General features: G+C 41.3%; 1 protein-coding gene across 2 annotated transcripts; it reads left to right on the top strand.

The window, feature by feature from the left end:
• Positions 1 to 2,125: 2,125 nt before the first annotated feature.
• Positions 2,126 to 8,894, top strand: hey2 (hes-related family bHLH transcription factor with YRPW motif 2). Of its 2 annotated transcripts, XM_073057359.1 has the most exons (6): positions 2,126 to 2,489; positions 2,625 to 2,703; positions 2,801 to 2,884; positions 3,083 to 3,164; positions 3,846 to 4,214; positions 5,052 to 8,894. In XM_073057359.1, the coding sequence occupies exons 1-6, from the start codon at positions 2,407 to 2,409 to the stop codon at positions 5,213 to 5,215; spliced, it is 861 nt and encodes a 286-aa protein (XP_072913460.1). In that variant the 5' UTR covers positions 2,126 to 2,406; the 3' UTR covers positions 5,216 to 8,894. The 2 variants fall into 2 exon arrangements, with proteins under 2 accessions (XP_072913460.1, XP_072913459.1); XM_073057358.1 differs by having other exon boundaries at positions 2,129 to 2,489; positions 3,846 to 5,183.
• The last annotated feature ends 9,933 nt before the right edge of the window (positions 8,895 to 18,827 follow it).

Here is an 18,827-nt window from a genome sequence, read left to right as displayed (position 1 = left end):
TATCTGCAAATATTGGGTAAACTTTGCACGAAGGAGCGGGCAGAGTAATGAGTAATGAGGTGTGAAATAATACAAGCCCCCCCTCATCAGATGCATCAGCATTAAAACACACGAAAGTACAACGCATTCAATATTTCAGCATCGGGAAGAGAAGTGCCTCTTTGTACATCTTTGGGAACAGTCACGCGCATTTTACTGCGTTAAGAATCTATCGAAACAGCAAATCGACAGGTTATTGTCAAAACAATTACATGTTCCTTGATCTTGACTTCATTGAGTGTTGAAATGACTCATCTCCTGGCATTTTAACACGGGAACATCTTAAAAGCCAATAGTCTCTCCGTACTCAAGGTCATAAAGATGGAAATCTAATTTATATCTTAACCGTTCAGAATTAACTTGGAATCAGTAAAATATTTTTGCTTATATGTTTTTAAAACACTATCTAAAACTTAGTTAATGCTTAACTTTTAATGCATTGTGGCGCACAGTTCATTTAATTAAAAAGTGATATTTTTCAAATTCTTGCTCATTTGTTCTATTTGCTCTTGAAGTATCGATTTACATTGTTCTGTATAATTGCAGCTAGAGTAATGACTTCCGAAGCAGTTAATACTATATACAGCCTATATAAATTAACTCTGAACAGCCCATCAGTATGTATGACTATTTATCACTTCACAAAACCAGGTCCTGCAATTCTTCGACAGATTAATGTCGCTGGTGACATTTTTCATGGAAGCAATAATCCAGTCATTCTTTTTGCTTTAAGGTTCTCATTACCTTTAGTTACTGACCCAGCCGCCCAAAGTCTTCCCGGACCGTGGAAATATAATTAATTAAACATCAAATACATGTCGGCTGAGAATAATCCGAGAGGTCGAGATAACTGCTTGCAAACCGAAATCACACAGAAATACCCCGTCCCCGAGCAAGACCCTTGCTAAAAGAAACAACGCGCTTAAGTACCGAAGATATTTCCATTTGGATCAATTATTGTTTTATCTCGGTCTTATTTACGTGGAAGTTAATAAAGTTATGATGTTTTAATAAAACTAAACACTTACAAAAACAAAGGAAAGGATATACAGATAATAAATATATCGCATGCTTGGACATACTGGAACATACCAATTATTTGTCTTCTGAATGATATCTGCCTTTTATAAAAATTGTTTAATAAAATATCAGTGTAAATAAGCATATAAGTGAAATGATCGATATGCTTCTGACAATAGTATAGCTATCTTTAAATCCAGCAACGATATTCCTTCTCTTTTATCTGCCGCGTTTTTATTAGTTTTACCCGAACTCCTCGACAAGAAGGGAGTTATGCGCGCAGGGTGCTCTAATATTCTTCCAACCACCTCACTTGCGGGCAGCGTGTAATTCAGAAAGTTCAAATTACAGGGGAAGTGCCGAAGAATAGTGTCCAGTTTCAGTTCACACGGTTATACCACAGCTTAGCCATGCACCGAGTACAAAAGCGGTTCTTTGATTAAAAAAATCAATGGATGCTTCTGTCTTGCACTGTCTATAGACACTTTAAACAGACAAGCTTGAACTTACATAGTACATACGTGTGCGTTTATAATCGTGTCTGAGATCTGATTCCTTAACTTGCGCTGTTTTTGAATGCAATGCATACCTACTTACAATCGACATTACGTCCCTGCTTTAAACTGGTACGCCTCCTACACAAATAACCTTAACAGAATTGAGAGAAAATAATCTTTCACTGCAGACTTCGTACACATCGACTCTGTTCTTATCTATAGGTAGAATGCAACTCGCACAACACAGGAGTTTCTCTATGTAAAACTAAATAAATAAATAGGGTTCAATACTTCAGATTTCTGGAACTGAGCAAGTCATGCCGATCAAAAATCATATCGTCAATACTAGTTTAAGAGAAGAACAAAGGCCAATCGAATACGGGAATTTATAACTTTATATTTGATGAATATAAAATTGTTAAAGCAACACTGGAACTTTAATGTAGATGAAGTAATGTCTCTTAAAAGTGCCCAAATGTTTTTTTCAACCAACTTTAAAAAGTTTCTTTAAGCTCTTCTAACAGCCGATCCCTTTTAAGTGAGCTCGATACTGAGCTTTCCCACGCTTTCCCCGACCCGCGCGTTTGACGTACAGAGCAGACGTCATCACCTTGCACCAATGGGAAAAGAGTCAACTTCAAACCGGGAGCAATGTACTGTCAATCAAAGCTTGTTGCGGGTTGTGGGACAGAGTGAGCTCAGCTAGACATTGCAACATTGATATAGCTTATACCGTGGGAAAGAGCGTCAGACTGGCTTCAGGCTGCCAACAGGGCGCATGATCTGGGTGGCTTGAGCTAAACGGCGAGCTTCTAAAAAACAGATCACGAAATAATTTTCTCCAGCCACAATGAAACGTCCCTGTGAAGAAAGTTCTTCAGATAGTGATATTGATGAAACCATAGACGTAGGGAGCGAAAATATCTACGCAGGGTGAGTTACACGCTCTTTACCAGCTGAGCATCGTGTACACTTTAACTGACACTTATTAACTCGATGTTTTTATTCCTGTTTTCGTAGAGAATAGCAATAGGGCTGACTGTCGGCGTTTTTTTTCTGTTTCTACAGACAAGACAATAATGTACTCATGAGAGCTGGGTCTCCGTCAACAACTTCCCAAATCATGGCTAGAAAGAAAAGAAGAGGGGTGAGGGTGATTTTTTTTTGGTAACTTGTGGAACAAATTTGGAATGCTTCCCATAATATTTAAACTGTCCTAATGGAAACAACTTACGCTCTTTTAGATCATTGAGAAAAGACGCCGGGATCGCATTAACAACAGTTTGTCAGAGCTTCGTCGTCTGGTCCCCACTGCTTTTGAGAAACAGGTAGATGACGGCGATCCATTCCGTTTTTACATTCGATTTTTATACTCAGTCTTTCTAGTATCTTACAGAATATTATTTAACATATTTGTAAACCCGTGCATACTGGTATTGATCGACACTTGAGTGAAATACGACACATCACCACTGAATCTGAGTGAGAATTGGGCAAAATAATTGCGGCACTTTTCTACTTTCAAGGGATCAGCAAAGCTAGAGAAAGCGGAAATACTTCAGATGACGGTGGACCATTTAAAGATGCTTCGGGCGACCGGAGGTAAAGGTAAGAAGTTAATTGAGTGCCTCTTCAAAGGCTACTTGGAAGAGGTAACCTAAGGAAACAGCGCACTGGCAATTGTGGGCGGCCCGGCGAAGTTCAGTGGAAATGCTAATAGTATCACTGAGCTCGTGGGAAAGAGCCGGCGAGACAAAAGCGGCACTTGACCCCGGCTTCTGTTTGCTTTCCTAACACTGCGGGAGTGAGTGCTTTGTGAAACCGGGGAGTCGCATGCAGAGATTGTTTGGGCTTTTTTTTTCGCTTGGAGCAGCCAGACCTGCGGAGAAAGACAAAACAAACACAAACACATAAACAGGGGGTCTCGGCAGCATCTCCATACCGCCACCTAACGACAACACCGAGAGGCAGAGCTAACTGTCACGCAGCGAGATCTGGTCGGGTTATCGTAGATAGCTTTCAGTCAGTCGTTTAACTTGAATTGTATCTCTGGCCAGAGAGGAAAAAAAATCCACTTTTCCCCCACTGGAAACTATTTACAGGTGCGGGCAATACACAAAAAGCCAACCAGTGCTAACAACTGTTCAGATAGTTATACACGATTAGATACGAAGTGATTCATTTAAATCAGCCGTGCCTAACAAGGGAAAAAAGTGGCAGCATAGTCGCTACAGTCAGTCTGACGGTTTGACCTGCACGTAGCTCAATGCGTCTCTTTCTGTTTCACAGGGTTTTTTGACGCTCACGCTCTCGCCATGGACTTTATGAGCATCGGTTTCCGGGAGTGCTTGGCCGAGGTGGCTCGTTATTTGAGCTCGGTTGAAGGTCTGGACACCTCGGACCCGCTGCGTCTCCGTCTGGTCTCTCACCTCAACACGTACGCCTCGCAGCGAGAAGCGGCAGTGATGAGCTCGTCGGTGGCTGCTCACCACCACCACCACCAGCAGCAACATCAGCGGCACCAGCAGCGGCTCCAGCAGCACCAACAGCACCAGCACTGGGCCGCCGCCTTCCATCAGCTGCCCTCCGCTTTGTTGCAGCACCACGGCCTTGCCAGTGACCGGCTGCTGGCCACCGCCTCTTCTGAACTGCACCCAGGTACCGCCATCCCACAGCCCCGGCAAGGCTCGGCTTTGCTTACTGCTACCCTGGCGGCGGCGGCAGCTGCGGCGGCCGCGGCCGCGGCTCAAGGCGATACGTCTCCAGGGGCGGCCCCTGCTGGCGGCGCTGGCCTTGTGGCTCCGCTCTCCACCTCTCTCCTCTCCCTCTCCGCTACGGTACACGCCGCCGCCCACGCCCACACCTTCCCGCTCCCGCTCGGGGCCTTGCCCTCCGTGTTTCCCCCGGGCGGTGCAGTGCTCAGCCCAGCCGGCTTCGGCGCCGTCCCTCATGCCGGCAACAGAGGCAGCGGCGGCGGGGGGAAACACTACAGACCATGGGGAACGGAGATAGGGGCTTTCTGAAGCGGAGTGAGTGCGGAACACTGGGGCACATTCTGCTCTTCAATCCCACCCTTCACCTGACATTCTCTTCTGATAAATTCCACCCCCCCCCCATTCGCCATTCCTCTTCCCTGTCACACACCCAATCCTCACAAACTACCTCTCCCCTCTGTCATACTCCAACTCTCTTCCCAACCCCACTTCCTGGCAAACGTCTCGGATCCAGCACTCATCACCACCCCCATCCCACTTCTCCCGTCCTTATCCACAGTCCTCACCCACGCCCTGCGCTGGATGGGTGGGTCACAGTCAACGGTGCTGGCATTCGCTGCAGGGAAACAGCGAAGGGCCTTCCTCTCTACTGTGTACGACTGCTGCTGGCACGCCTGTTGTCCACCTCCCGGCGTACACGTCTATCTGACTGCTGGCTCGTCAACTGAAAGGAAGCGTTCACGAAAGCAATGTAATTGATTGAAAAACTTGCTCTCTGCAGGGCCGTGGCTTGTAACCCACTGCAAGAGGCACCAGTACTGTTACGAGCAAATCGACAGCAATTTTACACGCGAGCTTTCTGCTTTCAAGTATCCTAATGTGGACTATTTTGTGTACGCAAATTATAACCATTCCGCTGTGTCTCCCAAAGGAGCCTTGTTCTAACTGACACGACAACTTGCCACCGGAGAGAAAAGAAATCCTTATGCCATTATCCACCTGAGAATAACGGAATGAATCAAACCTGGCTGATTTTGGATGCTAGTTCCTTCCGATCGCAATATACAGGGTATCTTTATGGAGCAGAGTTCTTGGCTTCCCCATTTGAAGCGTCCCCCTACAAGAGCGACCGGTCTCATGTAGAACGACAGCAGTGGAACAATGGATTAATTCATTTCAGTTGAATCGAAAGGCTTTGGCCGTCTTTCGGTTTTATTTTCGCCGCTGGGATGCTCGATAGTTTCCCAGTGAGACTGGATGCTTTCGGTGGCCGCCAGAAACGCTGTGAGACAGCGCCCACCACAGACGAGCAGGATCTTAGGAACTGAGCGGAGTTCTCTCCGCAGCACCTGCAGCATCAATAGCAATAATGCCAAGACAGCACTCTCACACCGCTGTGCCTCTTTCTGAAATTGCCGAATATAGTGGCAGCAGCAGTAGTAATTAACCTGTCCCTTATTTATGGGAGGTACATTTATGCGCGAATATCAGGTTACGGCTGTGTCATCGGAACTGCAGTTTCGCATTGGATTGGAAGTGGCTTGGTGTTACAAAGTCTGAGCTGATCTGGACACATTGAAGTTCAAAGGATCGACTTATCATTCTATGGGTCAAATTGAGGTTAAAAACCAAGGGGCAAAACAACATTTACAGTAGTTCATGTTAACTTCTTTAATCATTCATCCATCGCGCAAGTTTCACTTATCCAAATCTAAAATCGATTGCTCAAATTCTAAAGTTATAGCCTTTATTAATTAAATATTAACTAAACTAAAATTTGCGTATTTTCAGGTCCACCACCAGGCAGTGGAAAGAGCAAATGGGGACATATATTAACTTTTTTTTTCTGAAAATAAGCACATAGTCCTATCTTAACATAAATTTATAAACTCGACAACCTTGTCTAGTACAAATATAAATCCTAACATTTACTTGTAATTGACAGCACTGTGCCCTTCTTTTATCCCGAGACAGCTGGTGCACAGTGAATAGGGGAGCAAGGGTAACTTTACCCCACGTCATTGTGATTCTCTCAGGATACCCAAAATAGATCATCTTAAATATTCCAATCCATAAGTTTTAAGTTCAAAACAAAAGAACAGAGAATCTCTCCATGCTCCTCTTTGGACTTTATTTTGTTCCCAGGACAGTTATACCTTAATTAACTCATATTAATGAAGCACTTGAAATCATTCTTGCCATTGTCTCTTGAAAATTAAATCATACTAATGCAAATGTGCATTGAAATGGATAGAAATTAGTCAATTAAACATGAAAAACAGCAAAACAAATACCAGTGAAATGGTATTTTTCCCCAAAGGCTGTTGGCATACTAAAATAGAATTCTACAAATAAATTTACTTTTGTTGCATTTTAGTCTCACCTTCCATGTCTTTGTGCTTAGGATACTTTTATTGAAGTTAGGTTAAAGGGATACAATTTCTCTATTGTTGCAGATTAAATATTTTGGAAGAGGATTCTGCTTAACTATTTTTAAAATGAAAGTGGAAGTCATTAAGATGCTAGATCTTGCCACATTAAATGTTTCCAGACAATAATAAATTAATTAATGCACTGCATTGGACTATGACATAGCATCAGTTTGATATATTAACTATGCAAAAGTGATGATGAAATAATTTGTTCTGTTAAACTTATTTGGAACTGATGGGCCAAAGTTCTGCTTTGGGCACTTTGTTTGGATTAAGCATTTTCCTTTGCTGATGGCACTGGCAAATTATCTGTGGCAAATAATCAATTGTTCATACTTGGGGTTGGGGACCAGGCAAGATACCAACAACACTTAATTGTGCAGTTGAAACCTGTGGTCAGTAAATTTTTGTTTTTTTTTAAAACATATTCAACCTTTTAGATATGCCTATGGAAGACAATACACCTATATGCCTTTTAGATATGCCAATGGAAGACAATATGCAATGGGACAAAGAACAGTTTGTAGAAGAAGCTTCCTATGTGTACAAGAGCAATGTTATATCATCATCAAATTGTACTTGTTGGGTCTTTTACCCAGCCACGTTCCCACCTTCACTAATCTGCTGCTAAATATAATGGCCTAAGGTTATGCAAATTACTTTTAGTTTGAACCCTGTCCAAAATGCAACTTGTTTTTTTTTATTAAGATGTAAAATACAACAAAAGAATATGTTTGTACGTAAAGTCAAAGATTAGGATTTGTGTACAAATATAGCACTGTAGATAATATGTTGCACTTGAAATCTCTGCTGTGTGGAGAAGACAGTGATAAAAAAAATAAGTTTACTGTATGCAGGAAATGATAAAATACAAATGACACTTTTGCTTATTTACCTGCATTCTATAACCTGTTATACATTAAATGTTTATAAATATACGCTGGTTTTACAAAAAAAAAGTACTGGTCATTGGATATTATATCTAATTGGTATTTGGAAGAATTTAAGTGACCTTTTATTATGTTTCAATCTTTAATCATCAAAAGTAAAGCAAGATGGGCTTATCCCTGCAAGCAGTCAAAGTGCTACACCTCCCCATTCACCTCCTCCCTCACCTCCATTAAGGGCCCCGAACAGTTCTTCCAGTTGAGGCAATATTTCACCTGCAAATCTGCTGGGGTTGTCTATTTCGTGGGCGCTCCCAATGTGGCCTTCTCTACGTTGGAGAGACCCGTCATAAATTGGGGACTACTTCATTGAGCACCTTCACAAGTGGGACTTCCTGGTGGGAATATTTAAATTCCCATTCCTGTTCCTATTACAACATGTTGTTCCATGGCCTCCTCTTACGACAAGATGAGGCCACCCTCAGGGTGGAGGAGCAACGCTTTATATTACATCTGGGTACCCTCCAACCTGATGGCATGAATATCAATTTCTCCTTCTAGCAAACAAATTTCTCCCTCCCACTTTCTTTATTCCCCACTCTGACCTTTCAATCCTTCTCACCTGCCTGGGTCCCCTTCTTCCCTCTCACCTACGGTCCACTCTCCCCTCCAATCAGATTCTTCCTTTTCCAGCCCTTGATCTTTCACCCACCCACTTGGCTTCATCTATCACCTACCAGCTAGCCTCTTCCCCCTCCCTCCACCTTTTTATTCTGGTATCTTCCCTCTTCCTTCTCAGTCCTGAAGAAAGATACCAGCCAAAAATGTTGACTCTTCCATAGACTCTGCCTGACCTGCTAAACTCCTCCAGTGACGTGTGTGTTGCTTGAGATAAGGAAAATCTGAAGATGAACTGCTGGAAGAACTCAGCAGGTCAAACAGCAGCTATGGAGGCAAAGGGGTAGTCCACATTTTGAGTTCAGATCCTGCATCTGGATTCATGCAAGTTCACGACGCAAAATGTTGACTACCTCTTCAAATCCATAGACGTTACTTGAGCTGCTGAGTTCCTCCAGCTAGTCATTTTCACTTCAGTCCGTGCATCTGTAGTCTCTTATATGCCTCTCTTACAAAATCAAAATTGACTATACTGTAACTAACTGGCTACTCCTAATGGGGAGTATAATGGGGGAAAATAGAAACATAGAAAATAGGTGCAGGAGTAGTCCATTCGGCCCTTTGAGCCTGCACCGCCATTCAGTATGATCATGGCTGATCATCCAACTCAGAACCCTGTACCTGCTTTCTTTCCATACCCCCTGATCCCTTTAGCCACAAGGGCCATATCTAACTTCCTCTTAAATATAGCCAATGAACCGGCCTCAACTGTTTCCTGTGGCAGAGAATTCCACAGATTCACCACTCTCTGTGTGAAGAAGTTCTTCCTCATCTCGGTTCTAAAAGGCTTCCCCTTTATGCTTAAACTGCGACCCCTCATTCTGGACTTCCCCAACATCGGGAACAATCTTCCTGCATCTAGCCTGTCCAATCCCTTTAGAATTTTATACGTTTCAATAAGATCCCCCCTCAATCTTCTAAATTCCAGTGAGTATAAGCCTAGTCGATCCAGTCTTTCTTCATAAGAAAGTCCTGCCATCACAGGAATCAATCTGGTGAACCTTCTCTGTACTCCCTCTATGGCAAGAATGTCTTTCCTCAGATTAGGGGACCAAAACTGCACACAATATTCTAGGTGTGGTCTCACCAAGGCCTTGTACAACTGCAGTAGAACCTCCCTGCTCCTGTACTCAAATCCTTTTGCTATGAATGCCAACATACCATTTGCCTTTTTCACCGCCTGCTGTACCTGCATGCCCACCTTCAATGACTGGTGTACAATGACACCCAGGTCTCGTTGCACCTCCCCTTTTCCTAATCAGCCACCATTCAGATAATAATCTCTTTTCCTGTTCTTGCAACCAAAGTGGATAACCTCACATTTATCCACATTAAATTGCATCTACCATGAATTTTCCCACTCACCGAACCTAACCAACTCACCCTGCATCCTCTTAGCATCCTCCTCACAGCTAACACCGCCGTCATCTTATTTCAGCATTTGATAATATTGAGAAGCTACATGGACTTGTTGCAAAACAAATTAGATAGTCAATACATTTCCCAAGTTTAACTCTGTAGCCTGGGGCAACTTTTCAGATCAGGCACATGGTTTCCTACAGTATATACACAATTGCAATATTACTCTGGTCTAATTTTGGGCAGGATCAGGAGATCTATGACATCTACTGTATATTCTTGGTCCACTGTTCCCTTTTGGTTGTTGTACATCCTGTTGCTTCATTCAGAGCTGTCTGGAGGTTGGAGACACACTTCCCATTGCACAAGGGTAACCAGATTGTGATATTGTGCAATTAATGGTATGGGCAACCCTTGGCAGCTTGCAGCACCAGTGAAAAAAAATGGTACTCTGAAGCTCACAGGTGCCTCTGGTAATATAAACATTATTCTGAAGAGCTTCATTAATGATATCTGTTGCAATGCATTCACAATATGATAGTTTGATTCATTGTTCCTTTCCACCAGCATAACTTTGAGTTCTCAGCATTTTGCTGTGCCAACAGAGGGAGCCATTTCCTGATTTAAAAAGGCGCCAGTCATCAGTGACTTTTGTGCACCTCCGAATGACTGCTTCAATAATAGCACTGACAAAGATCATGAACAGTTTGACTGCCGTTGATAAAGGAATCAATAAGACAACAGGTCAATGAGACACTAGGTTCATGGCAGATTTGCTTTCCCTCTCAACCCCATTCTTCTGTCTTTCCACCCCCACCGCCCCCCAGTAACCTCTGATGCACTTACTGATCACGACAAAGAATTAACTTTAAAATGGGAGGAAATATATCTTATTTCAGCAGTTCATAACATTGAGAACTTATGAACAGAGTGAAAGTGCAAAACCAAAAAAATCAATTAACTGAAGAAGTTTCATATAATACTGGAGGAACTCAGCAAGCCAGGCAGCATCTATGGAAAAGAGTACAGTCAAAGTTTCGAACCGAAACCTTTCGGCCAGACTCCGAAACATCGACTGTACTCTTCCATTGATGATGCCTGACCTGCTGAGTTCCTCCAGCATCTTGAATGTGTTGCTCGGATTTCCAGCATCTGCAGATTTTCTCTTGTTTATGAAGTTTAATAGGTGTTTGACAAGGTCATAAAAAATGAACCATTGAAAATTGATGCACTGACCTCATTTGCTGTAGTTACTAATTGGAACCCTGGAGACAATGCAATGATTTCAGGATTTGAAGGGAGCATACGATGGAGTTTCGACTGCATCAAAATTGGATGGATATTGGCCATGGGCATCAGGGGATTCTTGGAAGAGAAAGAGGCAATAGGGAACATAACGTGATTTTAAGTAAAAGCTGGGAAGACATTGCTGTTACAAAGTTTGAAGTAAATTTGTTATCAAAGTACATGTTTCATTTTCTTGTGGGCATACGCAATAAATCCTGCGACCATAACAGAATCAATGAAAGACCACACCAACTGATTGCACAACCAATGTGCAAAATGCAACAAACTGAGCAAGTAGGAAAAGAAAGAAATAATAACCATTTAACTTAATAATCAGGTTTCAGTCCACAATACCAGCAGTAGTGAACCAGAAGCTATATGATACATCCTATAATCATGGAAGAGCAATTTGACAAAATGGTTAATGTCTAGTTCAGGTGAGACCCCCAGATACCCACCATGTAACCCTAACTAAAATGAGAGGTGGAATATTAATAGAAAGTGGACAGCCAAGACTGAGATCCACTTTTTTTTCTGAACAAAAATTATGCTAAGAGCATTCTGAGTGTAAGTTATTTCTTGAGTTTGAATGCTCTAAACTGAGATTAGAACACAGAGAATATCAATTAGAGGAAATCTTCATAGAGATTTATCAAATAATAAATATTGATAGGGTAAATCTAGAAAGCTACCTTAAGTTGAGATGCCACTAGGATATTCAAAATAGTATTAAAGGGCTATGCAGTAGGGAAATTCCAGGCAGTTTCTAGAGTAGGTTAAATGGTCGGCTCAACATTGTGAGCCAAAGGGTCTGTAAGCAAAACTTTTTAAAGATGCTAAAGAGTTATAGGAGGAAAATTAAATATATTGCAAATTATTTTTTGCTAATTGCAAATTATTAAATGTAAAAGGCTGGTTCTATATTGCAAATTACCAGCCAAAGGCATTTTAAGGAATACAATGAATTACAACACAAATCAGATATGATCCCATTAAAAGGTTTAAAAGTTCCCATCTCTCTAGTTTTTAAATAAGGTTGGAATGAAGTGACTATCTAATTTACCAGAATCACAGAATTTATTGCACAAAAAGGCCACTTGCTTAGTTATTTTCTGCAGGTAATTTTTACACTTGTCACCTTACATCTAATCTTCGCACTGAGTTTAAGACACATGGAATATTAATTAGAATCCCCAGTAGTATCTCATTTTAAGGTAGTTCTCTAGATTTACCCTATTGATAGTTACTATCTGATAAATCTCTCTGAGATATCGTCTAAAACACATTTAGATAGGAGCCTTCCCTAATCTTGCCAGATTTTCGTATTCAGATCTCATTGTTTCTAAAGTCCAGGGCTTCCATTTGTCAGGAGATGGAAGTGGGAAACGAGTGGAAATGCATACTCTTCTGCAGTTTGAGGGGAAGCTAGCCTCACTCTGTCCTTCCTGAACTTGCAGTGTACTTGTTTGACTTCACAGATGTCACCCATTCCCTGCTCCAAGGCTGATTGGAAGTTGGGCCTACCAAATGATATGAGCTTAAGATGCACTTAGGAGGAAGCTGGAGAAGAAGATGAGAAAGAAAATAAAGACATGATAATAACATTAGATAAAAGGTGACAAGAGTAAAAATCACCTGCATAGAATATTTATACTTTTGGCCTTTTGTGCAATAAATTCTGTATTTCTGTGTAAATTAGATAGCTATCTCATTCCAGCATTATTTAGGAACATAGAAATATTGGAACATTTAACCTTTTTAGTGGGATTATAGCTGGTTTGTGTAGTAACCATCATATTCCTTAAAACAGCCTTGGGTTAATAAAAACCTTTGAATCACAGAATATTTAAAATCAATCCCATTTGTGAAAATGAGTTCCAAAACTGCAGAACAGCTTCTTAATGTTTGCAGATTGTTTTAATTTTTAAACTACGCCTTAAATCCAGACTACCAAAATGTCATAAGATTAGACTGCCAAAATAGAGGAGTGGACCCAGAGAGATTGTGGATGCTGGAATCTGGGCAATAAACCATCTGCTGGACAAACTTGGTGACTCAAACAGCATCTGTGTGGGAGTGGGGAGGGATTGATACAATTTTGGATTGCGACTTTGCATCAGGACCTCCTGTCACTCACTGTCTTTAAGGAGTTTCTACTCCCCATGACCTTGTGTTCTTCCTGTTTCCTCCCACATTCAAAAGATGTATGGGTTAGTAGGCTAATAGGTTACGTGGGTGTAATCGGGTGGCGCGGGCTCGTTGGGCCAGAAGGTCCTGTTACTGCGTTATATTTCTGAATAGAGAAAGTGGAAATAAAATTCAAAGTAGGACTGAGAGCAAGAAGGAAGACAGCCAGTATAAAGTAGTGGAGGGGTGGAGGGGGACAGAGGCCAACAGGTGATTCATGGATTGAGGAGGGTTGAAGGGTTTTGCACAGACTCTATTTGACCCATTGAGTTCCTCCAGCAGTGTGCTGTAATAAAATATCAGAAATAACTTCCTTTTATCCTGCAAGTTCACCATAGCAAATTGGAATAAAGTCAAGTCATGCTCTAACCTTTTCCCTCTCATCCAATTTACATGAGATCTTGAATGAAGTTACATGCATTAAATAGCAGCTACCCCTGCCTCCACACTTCATCCTCAAATGCTGTTCCATTCCATGAAAAAGAGACCCAGTGTTATGAGTCACTATCTTTAATTGCCAGATTGCCAAGTGAGTAGACATGCTGGGTGGTTATTCTATTTATCTGTGATAGCAAATATTCCCAAATCCCAAATTCTAACAACGGAAAAGAGGGAATATTGATTGACTTCCTTCAAAGTTAAAAATAAGACTTAAGGTTACCTATAGTATTTTCTGTTACCATTCTCTGATTGGAGGCATGGGCATAGGTCGAAGCATTTGTGTCCCAATTGCTATCATCTGGTAGTACAAGTAGGATTTAATTTTCAAGCCATATTTTGAATAATGTGATTCATTTCCAATTCTTCCATAAAGGCTCCATTTACTGAATGGTCGCTGGTTATTTTGATAAATCATTAAGAGCTTCTAATATGTGATTTTCCAGGGTTTTCCATTGCTCTTATTATTTTCAATTGTTTTTTACTCATTGTTGTGGTACTTTGAGATTGTCAACAGAACATTGCAGTAAGACACAAGGTAGGAATTTTAGATTTAGATCTATATACACTCAGCATCCACCTTTTTAGGTACATCTGTACACCTATTCATAATGCAAATATCTAATCACCCAATCATGTGGCATCACCTCAATGCATAAAAGGATATGGACACGTTCAAGTGGTTCAGTTGTTCTTCAAACCAAACATCAGAATGGGGAAGAAATGCGCCGTCAGTGACTTTGACCCTGGAATGATTGTTGGTGCCAGATGGGGTGGTTTGAGTATCTCAGAAACTGCTGATCTCCTGGGTTTTTCACACACAACAACCTCTACAGTTTATAGAGAATGGTGTGAAAAATAATAAAAGAAAATCTGGTGAGTGACAGTTCTGTGGGTGAAAATGAGCTGTTCATGAGAGAGTTCAGATGAGAATGGCCAGACTGGTTCAAGGTGACAAGAAGACGATAGCAACTCAAATAACCACGTGTTACAACAGTGATGTGCTGAACAGCATCTCTGGAAGCACAACATGTCAAAACTGGAAGTGGATGGACTACAACAGCAGCAGACCACAAATGCACTGTATGTATATTCTGGGTAGATATATTAGTTTATCTCAAAGATGCTTATCAATTATTAGATCTTAGTATGAAAAGTAGCAGAATGAAAAGTGAACAGGGTAACAACCACTGTGGGTATGTATGCTTTGATGTGATTTTGCTTGTCAATAAATTATGACTGATTTTCCAGTTTAAACAAAAGAGCCAAGCCAGGCTAGCATTGCATAAAAATAAGAAAATGTATATCTTCTGTAAGTATTTTAAACAAAACCAAATTCCCTTTGTCTTACAAAATTAGATTTTCCAAGGTGCTCCCTAATATTCAAGAATCTAAACAAGTTCTACAAACACCAAAATAACACATTATATTAAAGTCAAGAGGGGCAGGTAGTGTTGAGGAAATGGGTGGGATGCAGAAGGACTTAGATTAGGAGAATGGGCAAGAAAGTGGCAAATGAAATACGATGTTGGAAAATGCACGGTCATTTACTTTGGTAGTAGAAATAAATGTGCGAATAGTTTTCTAAACAGGGAGAAAATCCAGGAATCTGAGATGCAGAGGGACTTGGGAGTCCTTGTGCAGAACACCCTAAAGGTTAACTTACAGGTTGAGTCGGTGGTGAAGAAGGCAAATGCCATATTAGCATTGATTTCAAGAGGTCTAGAATACAAGAGCAAGGATGTGATCCTGAGGCTTTAGAAGGCACTGGGGAGGCCTCACCTTGAGTATTGTGAACAGTTTTGGACCCCTCATCTTAAAAAAGATGTGCTGGCATTGGTGAGGTCCAGAGGAGGTTCACAAGGATGATTCCAGGAATGAAAGGGTTATCATGCGAGGAACATTTGATGGCTCTGGGTCTGTACTCGCTGGAATTCAGAAGGATGAGGGGGGGATCTTATTGAAACCTTTCGAATGTTGAAAGGCCTAGACAGAGTAGATGTGAAAAAAAAAGTTTCCCCATGCTGGGAGAGTGTTGGACAAGAGGGCGCCACCTCAGGATAGAGGGGCGCCATTCAAAACAGAGATGCAGAGAAATTTCTTTAGCCAAAGGGTGGTGAATTTGTGGAATTTGTTGCCACGTGCAGCTGCGGAGGCCAGGTTGTTGGGTGTATATAAGACAGATATTGATGGGTTCTTGATTGTACATGGCATCAAAGGTTATGGGGAGAAGGCCAGGAACTGGGGTTGAGGAGGAGGAAAAAAAAGGATCAGCCATGATTGAATGATGGAGCAGACTCGATGGGCCAGATGGTCTAATTCTGCTCCTATCTCTTCTAGTCTTATGGTCTAAGATGCCCACAGAGCAGCCCTTAGAACAAATGCTAAATCTGAGTGCCTCCAAGGTGGCTGCCAAGGTTATTCTAGAGTCATACTCTTAACTTCTTGGCTGCAGATACAATTTAGCTGCTTGTTGACATAAGGCTTGGTGATTAGCCCATAGCTTGTTACCTGGTTCCTGAATACTTGTCTGTTTTTTTCTTTCATTTCCATGTGCAGAGTTAGTTTTCAAAGCATTAGAGTTTAACCTTGGTTTTCTGTAGTCTCCAGCTGATTCAGGTCCTTGAATAATGAAAATGGGATTATAAACAACACAGGAATACCTCTTGCAAGTTATAGCAACAATGGGGTGCTCAGAAAGTTATGCTGCAGCTTTATAAAACTCTTCTTAGGCCACACCTGGGGTATTCCATGCAGTTCTGGTCGCCCCATTATTGGAAGGATGTTGAAGCTTTGGAGAGAGTGCAGAATAGGTTTACCAGGATTCTGCATGGATTTGAGGGCACGTGCTACAACAATAGGTCGGACAAACTTGGGTTGTTTTCTCTGGAGCAGAACCTGACTGGTACTCTGATAGAGGTTTATAAGATTATGAGAGGCATGGATAGAGTAGACAGACAATATCTTTTTCCCAGGATTAAAATGTCTAATACCAGAGGGCATGCATTTAAGGTGAGAGGGGTTAATTTCAAAGGAGATGTGAGGGAGAAGTTTTTTGAGGTGGATGCATGGAATGCAGTGCCAGGGGTGGTGCTAGAACCAGAAACATCTGGTACTTTTAAGAGATGTTTAGATGGGCATATGAATGTGTGGAAACTGGAAAGATATGGACATTGTGTAGACCAGGGGTGTCAAACTCATTTTAGGTCACGGGCCGGATTAAGGAAAATGCAGCTTCATGTGGGCCGGATCAGTCGGACGCGTGCAAACGCAGCTTTCGTTGCCTCCGTTTTTTCAGCCTGCTCTCATGTGTCTCAGTCTCTGCTATAACTACAAAGTGTTTCACTTTACAAATTCCGTTTCTTATGAAGAAGACTGCCGAATAAACACTAAAAACCCTGAAAACCTGGTACCTGAATAAACTCAGCATTAGCCATATCATACACCATAGGCGCTTCGATTACTGGGGCCAGCTTTAATAGTAATTAGATATTATCTCGCGGGCCAAAGATAATTTCACCACGGGCCGGATTTGGCCCGCGGGCCTTGAGTTTGACATATATGGTGTAGACAGAAGAGATTAGTTTAGTTGGCCATGTGATTACTGGCACAACATTATGGGCCAAAGGCCTGTTCCTATGCTGTACTGTTCTATGTTCTAATGAATGGAACCACTTTTGTTCTTAACTGGCAAGGAATGTACTGCTTGCTCAATGGGAATTAAATTACCTGTTACTAAATTTCAATGCATTGGATGCCCTCTGCTCTCAAAGTAGACCTCCAGGATAATGATAGAAATACTGCAATATTTAAAGTACTTAAGGGGCAATCAGCCAAATTATGTGAAATCAAAACAGAAAAATGTGTAACATTATTTATATTGTTGACATCTGCCATAAGCATGATTTTATTCAAATAAAAAGTAAACACTTTCATTTTTGAAACAATAATTTATATCAAAATGTCATATGGAATTTTCATCCACAACTTAAAATTTCTCCCTTCTAGTGTCATATCCATAAACAATGTGTTTTAAAATGATAAGCAATTAATGAAATCATGAAACACCACATTGCACTGTCTAATAAAAGTATTCACATTCTTTACAGCAGATTCTATGTGATGTTTAAATCTCATTTACAGTATATTGGCATCAACATACATTCAGTACAATGACTGTGGTCCACCTGACAGCAGTCCCTAGGACTTGGGATGATTTTTTTGAACCTCCACTTCTGGTTTTAATGTGGGTGATGAATGAGAACCCAGAGAACCTACTGCAGCTGGGACAGAGGATGCTTGAAGTAGGTTCTCAATATCATCCCAAGAGGTCTGTGAAAGTTGTAGTGAAGCAAGGCTTAATACAATGTCCAGCTAAGGATAGATTGCAGATAGATTGTGGACAGCCCAGGCAGGAAAGGTCTTTGAAGAGCAGCATTTCCCTTTGCACAGCAGATTCAGGAGCCATTTTGTCTTATTTACTGTAGACAAGTTAAGAATATATTGTAACTGAGGATGCTGTAACACACACACAAGCTAAGGGACAATCACTTTGCTAACTTCAAAGTGTCATCAGTTGTTAGCTTGTAGTTTCTGTATTGTGAATGGTGATTGATCCTGCAAGTAAGGAATTCAAACATGCACAGTTTACCAAATGGGCAATACCTGTAATTCTGTAAAAAAGTGGTATTTCTCTGTTCAGAATTCAGAACAGTGTGGTGACAGGGGCCATGCTGTTCTCCTTATGCACAAGTGAAATAAAGTATGATTGAGGAATGAGTGTGAGTTTTCAGAGTCCAGTTAATTTTTAGTGACAGTCCTTAACTCCATTCTGCTTAGTCATGCTCCAGGGAGACTACAAGTCAATGGAAATGCAATTGTATTTCAAGGATCATTCAGTTATTTCCTTTGTCCATCAGGTAAGCTACTGCAGTGACAGAATGTGGAGTAGTGTCTTTCTCAGAGGTCTGCTGTTACCACAGAAACAACAGGACCCATCCATCAGAGTTAATGTAGTATTGATCGACAAATAAATTCTTCTTTGGTTTCCGGACAGGTACAGATATCAATTTTAACCAACATTTTGATGACAACCTTTGCCATCTTCATCAGGGATGATGTCTAGTCTGGTGGTATATATGTCCCCATTGTCCATCCCTCCTGATTGGTTAGTCCTCATCCAATCAGGTTTCCGCTGTCCCACCTTGTTTACAATTGAATTCCAGTTCATACCTAGAGCGAGACCAACTTCTTTGTTAAAATTCTTTTTCTCTAGTTTTATCTCAATGG

Source organism: Hemitrygon akajei, chromosome 9 (genome assembly GCF_048418815.1).
Source record: "Hemitrygon akajei chromosome 9, sHemAka1.3, whole genome shotgun sequence".
Classification (NCBI taxonomy): domain Eukaryota; kingdom Metazoa; phylum Chordata; class Chondrichthyes; order Myliobatiformes; family Dasyatidae; genus Hemitrygon; species Hemitrygon akajei.
Note: the sequence above shows the minus strand (reverse complement) of the source record. Positions and strands in the feature narration are given on the sequence as shown.